We start from the raw sequence: 22,671 nt of genomic DNA on the forward strand, positions 1-22,671 counted from the left end.
CACTTTAGCCCCAACTTAGATGGGAAAATCTCTCTTTACTGGTGATTGTTTTGGTGTTAGAGGTTTTCATTTCATTTTCAACCTAAGTTGAAGGGTTAATACTATGGTCACCTTATTAAAAGTGATAACATGGAAAAGGATGGGAACTGGGAAAGTAACGCCTTTGTCATACAAGGTGGACAAATGTGACATTTAGTTGTCACAAAAGGTCAGAATGGACTCAAATCATTTTTGGACAGAATTCTTAACTGGAAATATCAAGGAGAAAAGTAATAAAACTGCTTGTTGACATCTGTAATGGTCTTGCAGGTCAAAACCCGAAAAGTGCATTGCACCGTCACAATAATACCTGGAGGCTTCCCGTAATTGTTTTGATCACTTATTGCACAAGAAACCATATTTGGTAACACAAAACATCCTGCTCACTAGCAGTCGAGGCAGTCTAACCATTTGAGACCATGCTTGATTTGCTTTTGGTTTCACTGCAGCAAGTTCGGAACATGGAAGTAGAATTACTATCTGGCTTTGACCGTGCCGAGCAGGAAACATGGATTGCTGTTTAAATGTAAAAATGATGGAACATGGAAGTAATAGAATTACTATCTGGTTTTGACCGTACCGTGCAGGAAACAGGGATTGCTGTTTAAATGTAAAAAAATGACAGCTGTGAAAAAGGTTAAGAAAAGCAAAAAAAAGCAAGTGGTGGACTAATTCCAATTCATAAAATAACAAAACAAAATCTCAAGGCATTTTGGGAGTGATGTCATTCCAACTTCCAGTTCTAACTTCCAAGATAAAGGGCGGCACAGTTAAGGCCGCTCTTTTGTTATTCGGTCTAATCCGAGATGACTGCATTGAAATCCCTCGCAATTAGCTAGCTCACAAAAACAAGAGGGCGCCCCCAAGGCAAAAGTGGGAGGGGGTGGCACGTGTTTGCAATATGGTAAAGGAGCGGGTGGCTCTTTAATACCCACCCACCCCACATCAGTTGCTCAAAATAAAGCAACCTGTTGAATCCATGTCTCCCGCTGTCAGTCTTAATTAGAGGAGGCTACTCTTAAAAGAGGGGAGGGCAGCAATGCAATTAACATGAAGGATCAGACCCAACTGGCAATGCCATTGTTGGGGGTGGAATGAATAGTTTGGGGTAGTGGGGGGCTTGCCTCTCTGACCCCGACCTTGGCATTAACCCCCTGACCGACCATGAGCTTTGAATTCCACCAAGTCTTCCCGGGAAGTCCGCAGTGCAATGGCAAACAAAGGAAAGCACTAGTGTGAGGATAATGAGGATGAGCAAGTCGGCATAAGAAACAAAGCACAGACGCGCAGAGAGGATTAAAAGCAAATATTTCCCCTGAGATACTGCTGTAAATTTCCACATATTCTTGGCCCGTTGGCCGGTTGCTTGGTTGGCTTCAAATATGGAGAGTAAGTCTGCTCGAGTTGGGCAGCCATAATCGTACATTTTGAGTTTTTGGAAAAGCTTTGCAATGCCTCTCCAGCTGAGCCGTGCAGACTTAACATTTCATTAAGATGCAGTTTACATACATGAGCTAAACATGATTGCAGGCTCGTTTAGAGAACTTGTTATCATAACCCCTTCTCGCTTGTGGCCTCCTCTTAAGTCTCTGAACCCCGACTAGAAGGCCCATACAAGGAACAATTTCATTGAAAGGCCAGTCAGGTAGCCTCTTCCTGTTATTCCCTATCTGTTGCAATGCTTCCTGAATCCTGACTGGGATGCTCTTGAATGGGGGTCATTTGTGTTTGCATTTCCTAGTCAAGACAAATTGTACAGTGGAAATGTTGCTCCAGGATGCTGGTTGATGTCAGAAATAAATAATTCCAGGATCAAACTGTCAGAATTAGAAAAACTTTACCTCACGAACAATGTTTCAAGCAGTATTGGGTTGTTCTCAGAAAACACGGTCCAGGAGTGAGACGTGAGGCCATATCTAAACATAGGTGAACATCAACATCCCTGAAGTCCCGACTGAAAGTAGCAACACAATCCGAGAAAACCATAAACACCAACTTCTAGCGCTTCGACTCACAACAAAGATCCGCATTTGCTATTTGTACAGAATGACCGAATCAATTCAAATGGTTAACTCAATGTACTGTTGCTGAAAAACACGTCATAGTCCAACAAATGATAAATCCAGTTTGATCAAAATGGTAAATGTGGTGCAAATACAGTATATAGTGTGTTATCATGACCATATATCTACAAAGCCATATTGACTTACAGTATCTCATTCAAACGTATACTATCCATCTATTTTATTACACGGTCGCGTCAAACTACTCGGTCTTAGTGCAATAAACCAAAATGTTTACTAAACATTTTAACATCATATTTAAAGTGATACTATTGAACATTCGGTTTTACTGTAGTTTCTAAAGTATTTCCAGTGGATGCATAAGGTTAAATAAAACTGTAAATCAGGTACTATGTGGACTCAAAATGGAACGGCTCCATGGAATTTTTTCTGCCGGCACATTGTCACATTACGGACAGCATGGACATCGATTAAACAGGCCTATGTCATTTCATGCTACCAGTTTATTGGTAACAACTTGTTTTCAAACCGGTTAATTTTAAAGGTATAAAGAGCTCTTGTTTAAACTGGGGTGTCAGCTTGTCAAGAACCAGAAGTTGTCACGGTGGCTATTATTCACCGTTCAAAATACATTCACACACACAAACAACAGCACAAGTCTCAGTAAGGTTGCTTATTTTATTTCTGCAATATATTTTATATGCAATATTGGAAACAGTAAAGTCTGGTAATTGATTTTAAAGGGAAAACAACACTGAATCTCAAACTGGGTCACCATCCTAGGCCAAGGCAGACCACTAGTTTCTGAAAAAAACCACATTGTAGAATTTGCAACAAACATTTCCCGGTGCTTCTTCTGTATGCGTCATAATGGCAGAGTCATTTGTGCTGCAGTGTCATAGCATCATCAATGGTTGGAAAAGTACTAACAGGCAAGTGGACTGTGATTAGTGTGCGGCTGACAAAGTGTGTGAGTGTCATACAAAGCCTGTTGGAGCATGCTGAGGTCACGACTCAAACTAAGACTTTTTTCCAGTGTTACATTCATTTTGTTTTATATGCTTTAAATAAGCAAAACAAGCATGAGTTGACTTGTTTGGGATAATGAGGTGCAATTGACATTTCAAATAGCATTTTCTCAAAAAGGGCAAATTTGAATTAGGATATTTTGTATGACGGTTTTTAACTGAACATTGATTCAAAACAGTGTTGTGCTGGCTGTTTGTTTATATAATATCTGAGTTTGAAAATGCCTGAAAATGAGTCTCCAAATAGACTGTTTTGATTTCCGTGTGGTGCATGTCTTCTATTTACAAAGACAATCACTTTCAATATTTAAAATGTTCTTTTCAATCAATGTTTGACTTTTCATGTTGCAAAATACAATTTTAACATAAAAGAATAGTCAAAACAATACTACTTTTATCGCCTTTAAATTAAATGTGTGAATGTCAAATGAATTTGGTATGGAAGAAGTTCTGAGAGACCATTGACATCAGGACAGAGAAGCCATAAATGCTGCCTAATACTTTACAACCCTTGACACATACAGTACATTAAGGGGACAAGTATCTTAATGGTTGTGTATACTGCACATCAGCATATCAGTGGCTAGTTTGTTGAGATTTTTAGCAGCGGCGGCAGAACAGAAGGGCTAAAAACCAATCTGAGACAAGAGAAGGTGAGAAAAGACGAAAATGAGGCAATCCACATCGTGGCGCAAAGAGGTGAGTGACAACATATAGAAAGCCTTGGGCTCCAGCTGTTTGGAGGGAAGGGCCTGTTTCCATGGAAAGCCAAACCTTACACTTGCCTGGTCCTGCCCCGTCAAGGTTTATAGGACAGAGGTGGGAGGCAAAAGGACTAGCAAGCTGCGACTAGCACCAAGCACAAACTGCTGCAAATCTAGAGAGGACTGCATCAACTCTAGGTTAAACTCAGAACTGCATTGCAGCCAAAACACCCTGCAGGAGGTTTTTAATCTCCTGGATTTACAGTAACCCGCATCAAAATAATCCCAATAGACAGCAAAATATCTTGAAAACACGTGGCAGCATAATTAGCAAAGGCGATGATGACAACAAGGTACCAAGGAGGGGCACCTGCGCCTGATCGCAGTAAATAATTGTGCCAATAAACAAAGTCAGATCTGTTTGGGTACAGCTTGTTGAAACAGGGAGAGGTTAATTGTTTGTGCCTGTCGCACATCCTTTGTCGAAGACACCAGCATAAAAAAACTAATAGTAATATATATATATTTTAAACTATGTTCAATTGTAAGTTAAAGAGATTTAAAGAAAGGCTGATTTATTTTAGTTTTTTAAATTGCAAGGTCTTTATCTTCGGGGGGAGGGGGGGGGGGGCAAGTTATCAACACAACACTGGCAATCACGGGGTCTATTTTTGATGAGGTGCTGATTTGTTTAAGTGGATGACACACCCAGCAATTGAGGCATTGCATCATAGAAGTTGAAGTCACTACTAGAGGAAATATAGTCATTTTCCAGAAAAGGCACAAAAACAGTATTTAAGACATTATGAGATTTTAACCATCCTTTAGGATGCAAATTCTACAATCTTGTCAAAGAATTAGGCATCCCCCATCAATCAGGAAGTAGCCAAATAAAATAGGTTTTATGTAGCCTATTTGTTCATATTGTATCTATTTTCAGTTTTACACTGTGTTGCTATGTATTTTTAAATGTTACAGCCTTTTGTTAGGCAACAACTTCTGCAAACCAGATTAATACACAAAATTGCTTACTGGATGAAAACAAAATTTTGGTTTTAACCCGGTCTGAGTTTGTCAAAGCTTTCTCTGACTTCAAACAACATTTGCATGTAGTCAAAAGGCAGAGGGGCTGAAATGTGCTTAAAACCACCACAACAAAAGCGTGTTTTTCCCAGTACCTCACAAGCTCTTACCTCACACCTCCATGTCATAAATTCACCAGAAACATTAGAAATTGTGACATTGGGGGAATATCACATCCTCAAAGGCCCTTAGCAATGTGAGTCAGGTCATGAAAACAAGTGTAAGAAAATGCTAAAGTTCAAGTGAAATAGTTTTATTGAGGCTCATTATGTGAATCTTTACAAGATCTCCTCGAATAAGTAGACAGAGCTGTACAGTACTATTTTTGTCATTGCTACCAAATTTAAGCCCATTTATGGTAATTTTAGGAACTGTCAATTATTGAGTCCTAATAGTTAACCTTGTAGAGCAGTTATAACTTATATTGGTTTAAATCAAGGTCCTGTCACTCTGTATCAAGTTTATTATTATGTTATATTTTATTCATCATTACATTATATTTTACAAAAACATGGTGTGATTGTCAAGAAAGACACAGATTTTTTTTTATTTAACCAGGAAAATCCCATTGAGATCCGCAGTTCTCTTTTTTTTTTGCCGCAAAGTGGCAAGAATAACGCAAACAGTGGGGAAATTTCATTGATCACCCCATTTACCGACTGCGCTCATGCATTTTGGTGAGCGATTCTCCATGCTTTGCTTTCTAAACACAGATACACGTGAAACTGTTACAGTGGTGATTCCTCTAAGACTGCAAGGGAAGTTCAGCTTCACCTAAAATAATACAGTGGTACCTCGGAGTTTGAACATCATTCGTTCCTGCGAAGTGTTCAAAGTCCGAATTGTTCAACCTCCGAAAAAAAAATTCCCATAGGAAATAATGTAAATGCAATGAATCCGTTCCCAAGCTCCAAAAACAGAAAATTCCTATTTTCATTTTCATTTCTATTTATGTTTTTTTTTTACATTAATACCCTGTACAGTATTTAAACAATAAAAAATACCTTACCTTTTTTGTTGTGGTGTGATGGCATCAGTGGATGATAAACGCTGTTAATGCTAGCTTTAGTTCAGTGCCGAATTTGTGTATTTTACATTGAGCATGTTGTTAGACTACTAAGCGGTCCTTGCGTGCGTTGTTTAACATCAGGCATGTTGTTGAACAGCTAAGGGAGGGTCCTCGTGCCAGTATTTACAGAAGTAGTCGCGGTAATTCCACTGTGGGTCGTAGCACTGCATGTTTTTCTTTGCTACCACTGGCACTGTTGTCTTTCTTTGGGCCCATGGCGTAGGAAAAAAATTGTTGTGGAAAAATCTAAATACACTCGCGAGTATGGAGCACCTCCGGGAGTATTCACGATCTGACTGGAAATGAGCAGCGCTTCGTCTCCACTACCGCAACGTGAGCGCTCGGCTTCGCTCGGCTTCGCTCGGCTTCGCTCGGCTTCGCTCGGCTTCGCTCGGCTTCGCTCGGCTTCGCTCGGCTTCGCTCGGCTTCGCTCGGCTTCGCTCGGCTTCGCTCGGCTTCGCTCGACTTCGCTCGACTTCGCTCGACTTCGCTCGACTTCGCTCGACTTCGCTCGACTTCGCTCGACTTCGCTCGACTTCGCTCGACTTCGCTCGACTTCGCTCGACTTCGCTCGACTTCGCTCGACTTCGCTCGACTTCGCTCGACTTCCCTCGACTTCCCTCGACTTCCCTCGACTTCCCTCGACTTCCCTCGACTTCCCTCGACTTCCCTCGACTTCCCTCGACTTCACTCGACTTCACTCGACTTCACTCGACTTCACTCGACTTAGCTTGCTTTGCTTGGGTGTTCAAACTCTAAAAATGAGTTCAAACTCCGAGGCATTTTTTACTCAGATTTTTGGGTTGAAGTCCGAATTGTACGAATTTCCGAGACGTTCAAACTCAGAGGTTCCACTGTAAATAGTTCAAGCTGAAATCTTTGTAGCCACCAACAAACTTTAGTATAACTTTAGCGGGACATTCTAACCGCTCGATTATTTCCGACTTTCCGTACATTTGTGCATAATATATATCCCAGCGTTCTATTCATGCAGCGGCGGCGCCCCGCCATTTCTAAATCTTAGCCACCGCTCCTTCAAATGTCCAATTAAAGCAGTTGGGGGCTGGAGAGGAGAGCAGCCACGCAGTTTACACCAGACGGATGGTGAAAAAGACGACCAGGCAGCAGGGCTCGACACTGCGACTAATTCACCACAAATGCGTCAACTTTACAGTTTGCTGATTAAAATAATAATAATAATAAAATCATCCGTTCTGTTCGCAAGTGCACATTTTAATTAGTAGTGCAACGGATCTTTGAGCCATAACTCGTTCGGATCAAATGCGAGGACGAGTCAAGATAGCCACCACGCAATGCGCTGCCTACTGAAGGCTTACTAAATGAATGGCTATCAACTAATTAGTACATGGACGTCAATGTTGGTAGGCTTTTATTTTGAAATGGACCCTCGAAGCGCACGGTGGCGTGTCTTCTAACTTGACTTGTTGTTATGGTCCACGGCATTTCGTGGCCGTTTCTTTTTTCCCCGTGTGGTGGAGCAACTCTCAACGACTAAGATCAACACAACGCCATCACGAAATCATATCCAATCGCTAATTAAGGATACCAAGAAACCACTATTAAATTACGCCATCAGTTTATGATACGGCTGGTACAAGTCTCCGGCATTAACAATTAGCCGCTAATGGAATGTAAACATTGACGTCTCTTGCGAGACGTGCGATGCATTCAAATGCATTCGGACATTTCATACTCACACAGAAAGAAGACCATCAATGCGTTAAATGTTAAAAATTGCGAATATGTAAACAATGTGGGCTTTCTATCAATCTATAAAAGATGACATATCAAGAGGAATGATGGGGGTGAAATCAAAATAAAGAATAAACCTTCCTTTCTTATATAAAATTCTTATAACATTTGCCACAAAAAAACTGGAAAAACTTGACATTAGTCCCCTTTCAACAGTAAGCAATCACTGAACAAGAATAATATTCAGAGTCATAGTATAGCAGTTTTATATCTGAGCTTCAATGTCAATTGTGTGGTTTTCCCAAGGGGAAGAAGGTTGGAAGGCCTCACTATAAGAGCTGGACCCTCTGTGTTGAACAATAGGTTCACATAAAAGAAAAGCATTTTTCCCCTCAATGTTTTCTTTTAAAGTTATATAAAATCATTGACTTGTTTTGCCAGTCTCTGCTTGTTGCAGACAGTTCTTGTTACGGTAAAATATCTTGCAAATATATCTTGAGTCACTGCCAATCTTTACGTCATGAACCTACGGTATGCAAATTGAGACGATTGTACATCAGCAAATATGGCCATGATGCACCTCCCCAAAAATGGTGCAACCAACTGAAAAAAAAAATAGTTTAAAAGTTAGTGTAGAGCCCTGCAGACACCCCGTCCCTTGACAAATTAATTTCTGTCGGGCACCGCCACTCCGGATGCGACGTGAAAAAAAAAATCTACCGATTTTTCACAACCCAAGGTTGACCTGCCCCTGCTGCTGAAAAAAATCCTAGAGGAAACACTGTATCCTTGCTACATTTAATTTTTTGCTAGAGTAGTATAGTGACAGCAACTATGCCTGAAAAACATTCAAATCTAAGCTTTCTCAAATCTGACAACTCTAGGAAGGAAGCATCAATGAGGGCTGAAGGATGGTTCAGGACAGGTTAAAGTTCTTTGGCACACTCTTTGTCCATCCATTTATTCATCTGTTACCATGGAGAAAAGGTATATAAAACGCCTTGCATACTTCCACCTTTTATGTTCTTTTTGTCTCCACAAAAGGACTAATCAATTGAAAAAGGGAAAATCCACATGATGCCAAGGTGGAGAGGTAGCAGGAGGGAGAGCAGGACAACCAAAACCAGCAAGCACCGAGCAGGCACCGTGTCCGTCTCTCTCCGTCTTCTGACCAGACTCCCATTGTCAACTGGCGGCTTCAAAGGACTAATTCATTCAACGGTCCAGTGGCCAGACACAAGAGGCTTGACACCCCTTTTAAACCGCCTAAAAGAAGCATAGCAGCTTTAGACCAAGGCCTGACCTTGGAGATGGAGTTTAGTGTTGCTTAATCTTATGAGGAAATTAACAGGGAAGGGAATTGTCATGTGCTAGTTGTTGCAGTTTTGGCTTACCCACTCCATCTACAAATCTCAGCAAATGAGTATTGGTGGCTGCTGCATCGTTGAAGTTTGTGGTCACATGATTGTAAAGCTCCAATTTCAGTCATCTGTCAATCAATGCTGTTCTCCCATCCCTCGCAACTCACTCCAAATTTAGAAAAGTGATTCTTTGCCTCATCTGACTGTCAAAGAGTGGGAACTGTACAAACACCGGCTGCACCCAAGTCAAGCAAATGTACCATTACATCACCAGTGACCTAAAATGTAATTATGATATTGAATTTTATGACAAAGAAGTCTCAAACGGAATAACACAAACTAGTAAATGTAGTTTCTTAAAATAGAATTAACAAAGTACCACAAAAGGAGATGTCATTAACTACTTCTCATGGAAAAACTGATCAATGTGAACAATAAATTCCATCCTCCAATCAAATGGAAAAATGATAACACTCTAACAGGACTGGGTAAACGATAACCTGCTATTAAAGGAAGGACTAACTCTACTAAGTTAGTAGTACTAACTGTAAAAAAATAAGAAAAAAAAGAGTATCATTTACTTGAAAAAAAAGCTAGGGAAGTTTTTTCACTCAGAAATTCAAAGAAAATTTTACAAGGAGAGTTTTCTACTCAATAGTTGAGTGACAGCCACTCTACCACTTGAGCCATGCTGCTAATGTTGTGTGTTAGTATATTCCTGTTGTCAGGTGGACTCCTTGTACCTCCTTGATCCATTTTTTTCTCTCATTATGGACACACCTCCATAAATGCATTATAGTGGCAAACAGCAAGAGTGGCATGGCTCAGATGGTAGAGTCTCCCAATCTGGAGGCTATGAGTGTGTTCCTCAATTTTTGAGTAACTCTTTTTAAAATAATCTGGTAAAATGTAAACAAAATTCTCCTTGTAAAATTTACTTTGAATTTCTGAGTGAAAAAAAAACATTCCTAGCTTTTCTTTTTCAAGTAAATGATACTCTTTTTTGTTGTTGTTTACAGTTAGTACTACTGACTAGGTAGTTAGTCCTTCCTTTAATAGCAGGTTACCGTTTACCCAGTCCTGTTAGAGCGTTATCATTTTTGCAGGTCCGTACATGATGGAGTTATTTAAATTTTAATCTGCAAGATAAATATTTCATTGCAACTTTTTTGTAAGATATTTATTGTAGTAGCAATAAGGTAAATGGGCACTACTGTTGTTGTTTTTTAAATCAGTTTTGTCTAAACGCCCCATGAAAATTTCAATGTCTTCTTTTGAGAATAATTCTCCATGCATGTATAAAGGGCATTTAAATTAAGGTGGTCTTACCTTCGAGGCCCTGCGTTGGTCGGGGCATTCGGGGTGCTGGCACACCACCCAGTCCTCCTCCTGAACAGGCTTGTCATCTGAAGCAAAACAAAACGGACAAATTCAAACATTTGTCACAAAAAAATAACCTCATCCAACTGTATTTTCATGAACACTCCTTTCTTGGTAAACCTGTTGAAAATATGACCTAGACTCGTCGCCTGAGTTTACAGTATGTATGGACAATGTTGGCGGGGAAGGTGGCGAGAGTGACTGTGCGCCAATGGAGAGTAAAGTGAGACAGAGTAAACACAAGCGTTGAGGGAGCGAGCGGGGGGACACTAATGGGGGGGAGATCAGAGGGACATGAATAATGAGTGACAGGACAGGAAGAAATGGAGCAAAGGAGTAGAAAGCTCCATATCCCTTTTTCTTTAGCAAAGTGCACTCACTCCATGGTCCACAATAACAAATCACACTTGTCAAATAAACCACCAAAAGCAAGTCCGCTACTCAATACTGAGCAAGTGATTAAAGGCCTTGTTTATGTCTACATCTTGTGTGGGTACATACAGTACATGAGATAAAGACATGATAACAAAACACAGGCATATTTATCCGCCTGTCTAATGAGGGCCCTCTTTGCACAGGGGGTGGTCACGATCGGGTAGTGTCACCTGTTCCCTTTCAAAAGAAGCCAACTATAACGTTTCACCCCTAATTCGAAGGCAAGGCACGTTCAAGAGGTCACTGTTGTAACATGAAGCCGAATACTTAAGGGCCAAGAAGAATAAAAATAACGTAAAGACCCGAGGCCCTGTTCCACACAAAGTCTCTAGTCTAAAGTCATCCACAGCTACAGCTACACCAATGGGTCAAAGGTCCTTGTGGGAATAAGGGAGAAAAACACTGTAATTGCTGCAGACCTCATGATCGGGGGAGGTGTGTGTGTGTGTGTGTGTGTGTATGGGGGGGGGGGGGTCGTTTTAGGGAGGATGAGGGACAAGCCATCTGTTGTAGCAGGCTTCCTTAACAAAATGTGGTCTCGCAATGACTGCGTTTACATGCAGTCAATAACCCTTTCAAAACAAGAATATTGGCAATATTCGGGTTTTGAAAGGCCATGTAAACACAAATACACTCTTATTCCGTTTTTTAAAAAACTCAACAAGACCACACGGTTACCCTTTTTCTAACCCAAATATTTGGTCACATAAACGCCTATCAGGGTACATCCATTGAACAGAACATGCATTTCACACTTTTGGATAGAGGATAAAACTTTACTTTAATAGCGTGGTGAGTGACATAATGCATCGGATTTATATAGCGCTTTTCTATCTAATTAGACACTCAAAGAAGCTTTACAATGGAACGGATACATAATTCATGCACTCACACATCCACACTGTGGTGACGGTAAGCTACTTAGGTAGACACAGCTCCCCTGGCCAATGTGTGTGAAGTGCCTTGCCCCAGGACACAACGACACGTGACTTGGGGAGATCGAACAGCCGACCTTCTGGTTATTGAACGGCAGTCTCTACACCCTGAGCCACGGCCGCCACAAGACATGAATATGTTTCATTGACGGTAGAAAGCATTTGATGATTTATTAGATGACGATGTCCATGCGTCGCAGTTTAAATAGGGATATTCCGATGATAACCCCAATATTGACTGCATGTCTCTTTCTTTTAACCAGATTGCGTTAAAAGACTACAAACATAAATCTCCAACCTAGATTATTGTTCTTCTTCTGCCCCAATGTAGTCCGAATCCACCATACCACTCCTGAAAACTGCTATGCAGTGCACCCATTTAAACTGAGTTACTTCAAGACACGATCAATTTCACAAACTGAATGGAATGCATTTTTAACCCAAAATAATCATTTAGACCTTCCATAATTCAAAAACCTCTCCTCAATGTGAGGGACGCACATTTATGCCTTAATATGCACAACATAATTCAAGACTTTCAAGACATATAAATACACCACCTTGAGTACATCTATGAATATTTCTGTTTAATTTTAGCTACGGGTAATGCTGATCACTAACAGAGATATTAGCATTTCAACAGCTCAATGGAATGAATCTCGTAAACATCTTAAAATTGCTACCATATAAAACGGGCCAAACACTTGTATTTTCTATTTATATTACTAGTCTGCACCTCCATCTTCTTCTCATTGACGTCGTCATATCATGTTGACCTCTCTATCTCGCTCTCTCTTTCTCTCTCTGATGAATTGGAATTCCTCAACTCAGCAGTGCTGATGAAGCCAAAAGCTAACACTAGCTATACACGGACACACACGTGACAGTGCACAAAGAGATCGCACACTAAAAAGACAGTGGAGAATCACATCTATGCTGCTAGCTGCAAACTGAGGTCTTTGCCAATGGAAACTAGTCTTTTTATTCGTATACTAAATAGCAGGTGGATTTCAGGACAAATACGGCAAGAAAGAAGCAGCAATCAATAGCTGATTCTTGTGACTCTGACTTTGACGATTCAATTGGCCGATTTGAGCCCTTCTAACATCAGTAAAAATCTGTGGTAAATTGGCCCGTGTTTGCCAATAATTTTTCTCTTCATGTTCCTATCCATGTACCACGTTGTACACAGATAATGATGACCTCATAATTTACTACACAGAAAACTATATCAAAACATTGATTCCATCATTATGTATGATATCTATCATTTAGATACAGTCATTCAAAGGGTCTGTCAATCAGTGACTCGTGAATTTAGCTTTTTACAAACAACACTATTATTTTACACACAATCTAAAGTCACAATTGAAACAAAGCGAACATTTGTGGTGATAATCTTTAGTAGATGTCGCTTTTGAAATAAGATTGAGGTCTTCATTTCCCCAAAATGTTTTACCTTTCTCCCGCTTTGCTCCCCTGTTAATTTAACGAGCCCCTACACACCATATTTACTTCTCGTATACACTGTGCCATGTGACATTGTGTTTTGTGCGCACGCGTCACTTCACTGACTTAACATTCAAAGTCGTATTTGTTTTTGCATTCATGAACAAGCACATAAAAAGATCTGATTTAACAAAAAATCCGAATTGGTCATCTTGCCTGTAGTGAGAACGTGCCCGCCTTAATTGGACGTTCACCAACACTCTCAGTATTTTTATACCCCACAGCTGATCTCTACTTAGGCTTTGTGCAGAAACCATAGTCAGGTGTGTATGTTTTAACGGGTAGAAGCGGTGACAGGAGGATGTTCAGCCGTCAACTTTTCCCCACATGTTCATGGGGAATGTTAAGAATGTCACGTTCTATTTGATGACGTCTCACGAGACACGGTGATGGAGCGAGCATATCAGCTCCACCAAGGAAAAACATCCACAGGTATTTGACAGGGGCTAGAGATGACGACACACAGTAATGCCAACTTCTACATTGTTGCTGTGCCTTAGCTCTTGGCACTGCAGTATGACGCTCTGTCCCTTCTATGGAGCAGGAACCCGTATTCTTGCAGACCTCAGCCTCCTCTCACATAAAAGTATGAATACCATGCAAGTACTGATACCAGGTTTCGGTATACCAGCCTTATTTCAAGGTACTTATTACTTGTGGGTGACCGTTTTAAGATCAGGAACTAGAAATTAGAAGTAGCCTTTACTGTGCAAGCACGATTACAATCTTAAAAAAAAACAGGCTGAGGTAAGAAATGAGCTGCCACACACTAAAAGTAAACCCCCCTTCTTGTTTTTAGGAAACCATAAAACGACGACCCATCTGCGACTTCCTGCAGTCTTTATTCCACTAAATATGAAGGCTCATTTAGCTGGATTTTCGCCTGGACAAAACATGGCCCTTTGAACAAAAATGAACTGTCATCATAAACTGTTCACAGATGTCATAATCAGGCAGAAATACGCTACATTCAGTTCACATTTGCCCAAATTATGAGTTTCAGGTAAAACACTGATGCCATGCATAGTATACTGTACTGTACTGTTGTTAGTCGGGATGTTTGATATAAAAAAATTATGAGCAATATCAGTACAAGTACTCAGCTCTTGAGTAGTCACGGATGCCAATACCATAATGCATGTACCACTAGTACATAAAATTCCTAAAAACAAAAACAAAAAAACAATTACATGTGATTTTAAAGAAACACCTGCGCCCAATCATGCATTGAGAAAGGCAGCAATAGACAGCACTGTTACCTAAAAGCTTTGTTATGATCCTGTATGGATATGGAATAAAGTTTTCTTTCAATCCTTTGAATCCAACGGCGTTAATGGAACACTCCACATCAGAATCCAAATAAATGGCACACTGTTCATTCTTAACGACTTACATTATCCTGCACGAATAAGGCAAAAGTGCATGTTCTAATTTGTATAAACAAAGAATTTGGGGAGCTCATGCCTGTTTAATGAACGGCACAACATTCGGCATTCATGAAGTAAACGATTATCAAACGCACTGAAGTGTGCACTAAGGGGTTTTAGTTTATTCTTTCAGCGTTGTTAATAGTCTAAATGTGGTTGATACCATTAGAGCTGCAAAGCAAACGAGTCTTAAACGAGTTGAAAAGTTGCAATAAAAGGTTTTAACTGTTGTCAGTGAGGACAGTGAAGTTGATGAAAATGTCAAGATTGAAAAGAAAAATGGTGTAAATGCAAACACATAAAACAAAACAATAAGGATTCTTTAGTGGACAGTATATGAAAGACCTCTTCTCCCAATATTCACAATAGGACTGCAAATTAAGCATTCTGTTCCATTTTTGGTGTGTAATACACAACCAGGGGCAGATCAGACTTGCAACAACAAAAAACTGTGCGTGTGTAGTGGTCTTGATCTTCAGTGAAGTGACTTTCGTTGCTTTTTAAACAATAGATTTTGACCCAGGTCTGCGTTTCGTTCAATGATTGGCTCCTCCGTCTCGTTTCTTTAGGCTAGTTTTCTTAGGTTGGGAGGGGCTGGTGCTTGGACAGCATAATGACCTCGAATTTCTCATATAATGGGCCAATGGAGGAAAACACCACCACATGGTTTGGTGAGTTGAAAAGTTTATTTTTCGCGTTGCTGTCCCTTTGAAAAGCAATTAACCCATTAAGGCCTAAAGCGCCTGCCAAAACATGCCTCTAAAACCTATGGGTGACTTTAGAATCACCCCCGAAAATCTGAAAATTTCCTGCAAATTCAACAATATTCTGAATACCTACTAAATGATGGATATCTCAGCTCCTGAAGCAGACAGTAACATGATTTAAAAAACATTTCAGAGCTTACACCTGCGGTGTTCACAGAAACCTAAGTTTATTATTATAAACCTTCAACATATTAAAAAAAATACAAATAAAATCAACAAACTGTGTCGTATTTGCAGGTATATACTTCAAGACTGGAGTGCAGTTGTAATAACCTCGGGGGATTGAGTGGTAATTATTCGTCGTCCATTCCGTTACAAAGCCGTCGAAATTTTGAACATCCTCATTGTCTACAAACATATTTCTTAACGATATGCCTCTGTTGACTGGTTCCACTGGTTCGAAGTCCTACCGCGCCGTCGTCAGTCGCCACCATTTATTTCATAACTCCCGCAAATCTGCGTCAGCCATACATGCTCGAATAAAATTCCAAGACAAGCTACGAGGCCCACGTCACACTCAGGTGTATATTCTGATGCATTTCTTTGGCTAAGAGACCGAGAATTCGTCAAAACAATACAAAAAGACGTGTCCGCTTTCCCGGGTTTAAAGGTAGAAGAGAGCTAGAGCGCTCCCAGCTCTAATGGTAGAAACGCGGTAATGCGCTCCCGGCTATAATGGGTTAAATATTTGTTTAGGCATGCATTCAAATAAGACTTTTTTTTCTTGTATGCATATGCAAATACATCATAAGCTCTTTGTAAATTGTCTATAAATATAATTTACTTTCATGACTTTCACAGATCATGTTTTAAGCTCACAAATACCCAAAGGTCAATGAAAGTACACTTTGGCTTAAGACCTGGGAGAGATGCAGTTGGTACGCCACACAATGAAATCACAAAAATGTAACTACAAACATCAAGTAAGAACCCATACAGAAGAGACAGGAGACCATCTCTGAATGTGATGGGGGTAGTAGCCGTTTGGATGAGTGAGCAAAACTCAATGTTCCTTGCCTTCCTGATTTTTAACACCAGAGAGGTGTGCTTACATGTGCTTCCTCAATCGCCACATCTGAGACCATCCCTTATCCTGTTCCCATCTACATACAATACGAAGCCGCAGAACAACCAAGGGTACCCTGTTCCAGAGATGGGTTGTGGAAGAGGAGAGGACAGGTTTCAGGTTGAAAGATGCTGACAAATCAAGTTTCATTCAATGTACACACTCATCGCGGAGTGACTAAATGACAGCCAACAGTTCGGTCACCATGTTCAAAAGCAATCACGAGGAGATTACTGCATAGACCAAATATTTGAGGGTATTTGTGTCACAAGGTACAGTAAGTGGACAAAAGTGCAATGATTATATAACATTGCAATATTTAACCTTTAAGTTCTTTATATAATATAGTCTGCTGTTAAAAAACAGATTATATGAAAAGCGAGTAGGCCTTGACAGAGTTGTCATTAAAAAAAAAAAGTATTCTGCAATATATCGCGATATTACAGTGCACAATTCTCGAATCGATTCAATATGCAGTCGAATAGATTTTTTTTATCACTTTTTGATGGAAATGTCTTACTTAGGGTTCACACTTTAAGCATGAAAGAATGTTATATTAATGAAATATTAAGCCTTACTATTTTATATCAGTGTTGTTCAAACATGAAACAGACTGCAACCTGTTTGTTAAATACAGTGGCTTATAAGCCTGAAGTTTCAGGTAAATAAATACATGTTCATACAAATCTTACAGTGTACATGTACAAGTTTACTGATAAGTATTTCCTAAATTTAAGTAAAAAAATTGCAATAATCGATTTACAGATTCGTATCGGGATTAATCGCATCGAATCGAATCATGACACGGATGGAATCGCCAGGCACCAGGCAATTCACACCCCGATTGTGGACAGTCCCGTACTAAAGAGTCTGCACAAAGTTAATACTTTATAAGCGCATCAAAGGACTACTGAATTTGGCAAAATTCAACCCTAGACAATCAATCAGAGCCTCAAGGACTTGGGGAGGTTGCCATCAAAGCTATTAGTCAATTTCAGCAAAATCCTGTTCATTCCTGTGACACCCCTTTAATCATTGCAACTTGTCTACAGATCTCCTGCCAATTAAATCACATTCACATATACACTATCAACCCACTTCCTTGTTTTGATTCAATAACACATCCATCCATGTCTCATTTTCGACCAAAAATAACAGCAAAAGAACATAGAAAACAACATTCTGATGATCTTCAAATCTAGAAACTATGCAATATTGTGGTCAAACAAAAAGTTGCCAGAGCAAAATCGATGGACGAAATGACTGTCACAAGCTGTGGCATTCATCTTAACTGTCAGTTACAGGGTTTTTTTGTTTGCAAAGTGGTCATGATGGTTAACCAAAGCATGTAAAGAATAAAGGCGTAGTCTTGTGCGACACAGAACTGTACTGTGCATGTGTGTGTGCCCATGTAACCTTGGAACTCAAATTACAAATGGTATGGATTCAAAATGCTAAACGTGATGCAATATGTGGGCAGTTTTGTACTTTTGTCAGGGTTTTTCCTGCGTTCAAAATAACGGGGCGGCAGCCTCCAGCTAATTTTGTGCCGCCCCCAGCCAGAGTGATTGATACCGCTCAACTAGGGCGACCAACTGTCCTACCTAGCGCATCCCTGCACAGTGTTTGAAGCTCAATTCATGCATCCCGATAATAGGAGCCGCATCGGCAAAATAAACGCTTGCTATTAAATCAAACAAAAAACTTTTAATGAGAAAGACTTTTCCCGACCCGGCAAACTCTCTTCGCACGATCAGTGGCACTGTTTAGGGACGGCTGTTAATAAGTAAACAAAACATTATAAATTGAGCTTGTGCATTGCATGATTGTTAGTACAATGTGAATGTACATATTTTAATACTTTTGTTATTCTTTAAGGCAATATTAATAATGTGTGCAAATGAAATGACTTTATCTTAATGATTTATTTAGTATGGAATCATTGCCATGAATGCAATCACAACACTTATGGGTCATCGCCCAAAAAACCCTGCAAAACTCTAACAAATTCAATTCAACTGCAAATTATTTTGTTGATACCGACACTGTATAGTAGAATACATTTCGCTCTAAAAAGACTATATTTCGTACAGTCCAAACAGAGTAAATTTGACACTGTTTATATAACATTTACCTTTACTCTGAATATTTTACTCTCTTACAAGTGCAAATTTTAATCTGTTTAGATTGGGACCAAATGATTTGTGTATGGGTATAGTTTCACTAAATTAACTTTTTAACATGATAATAGTTATATTCTTATTGGAACTCTTAACTTAAAGTATGTTTCCTATTTTAAAAAAAGAAAGTGAGTCAGAATACAGAATACATGCACGTCATGGCACATGGTCAGAATGGAACCACCTCTGCTTCAATTTGAGCCAGGAAAAAACCCTGCGTCTTGTTACAGTTAAAAATTCACATTCAAATCATCTCTGTGACCGTAGTCTGCCAAACAGCTTTGTGTCAGCAGTCATCGTCCTCCTTAAGATGGCCGGAAAGTTCCAGAGCTTTAAGGCTGGCTGGCAATGAGGTTGAGGGACATTCCTTCACAGCCATTTGTTATCACATCCCTTTCACTAATAGCATGAATGAGGAAGGGCAATGGAAAGCAACTGCCCCTGTGCCACATCACTTACAAAAAAAAAAAAACGGGAAGACAGGATACTGAAGTGTTTCAGTGCAGCTGTCCACTTACTTGGGCAGTAAATATTTCATCTGTGTGTTTTCCCTCTTTTACATTCGTTTGGGGTTGTCCCCATGCCAGGGAGCTGAGCAATTTCCACAAGAGATGCAAGAAATGGTTGGGAAAAAAGGCCTTTCCATGACGACGGTGGAATACTCTCCACAAAATAACAGTGCTGGTTAAAAGGGGGAAAAAAAGAAAAGAAAATAGGCCAATGCAACAAAATGAAGTCATGTCTATTGCAAAGTGTGGCATCAAAATAAAAAAAACATGACTCGTACAAAAATAGCATAGCATAGCATAGCATAGCTGTGTATACAACATTCAACTAATGTTTAAACACAATAGGAAATGTATGAGAAGATGTGGAATATTGAAGAACAAGTTTTTATGCCAGATGCTCTTACTGACGCAAGCCTCCCATTTATCCAGGCTTGGGACTAGCACTGGAGATTCCCAGTGGCTGGGTGTTGGGGTATTGGTCAGCAAATGATGACAGTGATTGGTGAGGTTTCATCAAAAGGGAACAAAATGGACCACACAAGTACGAATGTCCAGACTGTTTGCGGTATTACAACTTCAAAATTGTGTGCAACTTTATAGAGGCATATTTAAAATTAAAAATAAAAACAACAACAACTGAACAACCCCTGAGGTGTTCACCTTACAAAGCCCTTTGTAATCCTGAACGGACACACAAATTACATCATCAAACTTGCTATTTCACTTTTAAGGCACACTTAGGATCAGTTGGGGATCTTACCACAAAGATCATGGATGGCGTCCAGGGATGATGACCATAAGTAGCGCTCTATTCCCATTTGGGAACAAAATGATGGTGGTGGTTCCAACTCATAAGCGCCGCGCTTCTTCCAGTATAGGAACATTCTGCTGACTTAAGCTAATTGTCTTTAAAGTTATTGATGAAAAGGCAAATCTTTAAATCCTGCTATAAAGTGAGATTTGATCCAGCTGTGAGTCATCTGTGGAGTTGCTGACCAGCCTGTGCATTCTTCCCCACGATGAGCTCAGCTTTCCAAATAACAAACTTGCCAGTTCAAACTGTTTTAAATGCCTGCCAATACACTCATTCCAAGTATCCACCTGCACGATGACCTCATGCAGTCTTGCCGTCAAGCTTCATCTTGCTACACCTCCAGGAGAGCGGACAAGAAGCTCCTCCCAAAACATCCCGTTTAAAATCAAGTCTCAAAAGTCTAATCGGAAAAAGCAGTCATATCAAATGATGCAATGATAAAAGTCCCTCCCATGCCTCCTCTGTCCAGAACACCAGTCACAAAAGTTGTCAAACTCCTCAACACGATTAAGAGTGATTCCTTCAGCCACTGTTGCTCTCCAAGCAACTCAATCTCATCTGTGATCAGAGTTTCTCCAACTATACCATACTTGTGCGAGCCAAGCTGCTTGTGTAGGATGTCTCCACCATAGGGGGCTTTTCGGGCCCACGTAGTCAGACAAGTGCTGTATTCATGAAGGGGTAAGATGCATGCTGGGGTAGTCTGGGCCAATGGCTTTTGGACCAGACCACACAAAGATGTCTTTTAAACACCCCTCCTACATGCAGAGTGGACTCTCTTTATATTTTCCACTAACTGTAAAGGGCTCACATACTCTGCATTAATTTATATCTGTGCCCTTTTGCTGCATTCATTTTTATGAATGAGAGCCCTTCTTTGTGTGTGTGTGTGGGGGGGGGGGGGTCAATTACACAGATGCAAATCTAAGGTAAGGATGATGATAATCACACTGACATGTCAGCAAGTTAAAACAATGTGTAGTGGCTGTGTTACTTCGTTATATTTACTGTACATATACCCAATATGGAATACATGGTACTTGCTAAAGTAGTTCTGATACATACTTCTTACTTTTACATATGTTAAGAAGAAGAAACTACTGTACTTTTATTCAATTACATTAAGCTGCATTCCGGTCCCTACAATCATTTTTATCTATTTATTTATTACATTGATTTTTTTTCTTGTATTGCGTCAAATCCTTTTGTACACTAGTGTTCCCCAATCCAACGTAATCACTAGTGATGTTTGACTCCAATTCACCAAACAGAGTAGCCGGCAGCCACATGTCCGTACGCAGTCTTTAGAAGTGATTTGTCTAAAGTGACTCATTTCTGTGAAGAATGGCTGAAGAAATTGAGGATATACCAGCGTGCAACTAAGTCCTTGTCTACACGTAGCCGGGTAGTTTAAAAGCAAATATTTTCTCCATCTCCGTGTAGGAAAAATATCTGTCCACAGTGCCTCATTTGTTTCAATAAACCCCATACACACTAAAATGCTTAAGTGTGTTTACAGGTGACAGTAGTCAGCCAAATACTGTACAATCGGAAGTTTTCATCAACATCACTTCCACGATATGTCACACAAGTAAGCACAGACTTGTTAGCTGAAGTACAATGACCTAATAGAATCTCACAGAAAGTACAAGTTCTCCTTCATTGAGTAACCTTTTATGAAAAATGCGCACACGCACGCACAAACACGCACACACACCCATCTTTTTATATCTCTGATGAAAGAAATAAACATCCAAAGTTACTCACAAATTACTTAGTACTGGAGTCGTTTTTTTCACTGAATAGGTAAGTAATTATTTGTAGGACTAGTTTTCACTTTTAATCTCGTCCTGTTATTCTAAAGTAACAGTACTTGTCTTACTTGAGAACAGTTTTTGACTACTCTACCCACCTCTGGAAATGGTGTATACATTTGGTCCACACATGCAGTACATACAGAACTGTGTTGGTCAAATACTTGTTGAAGGTGTACAGTATAGCGATCCGGACTTTGACGTCACGCGTCCCAAAATGGGCTTTAGGGCAGCCATTTTGGCAGCATAGAAAATGTGTCTGCATCTTTGAGTAAATGGCAAACGCCACACTTCAACAATGATTGACAGCTCTTGTGGACCAGCTGCCACAACGAGAAGAGGCAAAAAACAACAACAACAAAAAACAAAAATAAAGCGAATAGATCACTGCAGCCATAGAAAGTGGTGAACAAAAGACAAAGGATTTGGGATCCTCCCAATTGCTTGTGTAGCGCAATCACTTCATAGCAGGTGAGCCAATTACTGCAGTGTTTCTGAACCACTGTGTCGCGGCACATCAGTGTCCCGTCAAGATACCGTTTGGTGTGCTGTGGGAAATGTCTAATTCCATCTAATTGGCAACAACCAGTGTTGGGAATAACAGCGGTTAAACTAACTCTGTTCTTTTTTCATAAAACTGACTCATCTAATTATTCTCCCCATATTTGAAACGCCGTTATCGTTATTGTATGTGAAATGCGTTGAGTTACAATTCACTTATTACTTTGAAGTAAGCTTACAAGACGTTGTGCGGTGACTGGCTCTGAAATGTTTTATTTGCGCACATTTAGAGGCACTGTTGTTGTCGAACCTC

The 22,671-nt window shown here is 40.0% G+C and overlaps 1 protein-coding gene across 1 annotated transcript in view; it reads right to left on the reverse strand.

Annotated features, from left to right (window-relative positions):
* Nucleotides 1-22,671, reverse strand: part of plekhg5b (pleckstrin homology domain containing, family G (with RhoGef domain) member 5b) — a 76,021-nt gene that overhangs the window by 41,929 nt on the left and 11,421 nt on the right. Inside the window, exon 2 of the mRNA XM_086069528.1 lies at nt 10,351-10,427. Within this exon, the coding sequence (XP_085925654.1) occupies nt 10,351-10,427 (77 nt within the window). The remainder of the gene's footprint in view (nt 1-10,350; nt 10,428-22,671) is intronic.

The sequence above is a fragment of the Leptonotus elevatus genome, chromosome 2 (genome assembly GCF_054856555.1).
Source record: "Leptonotus elevatus isolate MCC_2025b chromosome 2, RoL_Lele_1.0, whole genome shotgun sequence".
NCBI classification, from domain to species: Eukaryota; Metazoa; Chordata; class Actinopteri; order Syngnathiformes; family Syngnathidae; genus Leptonotus; species Leptonotus elevatus.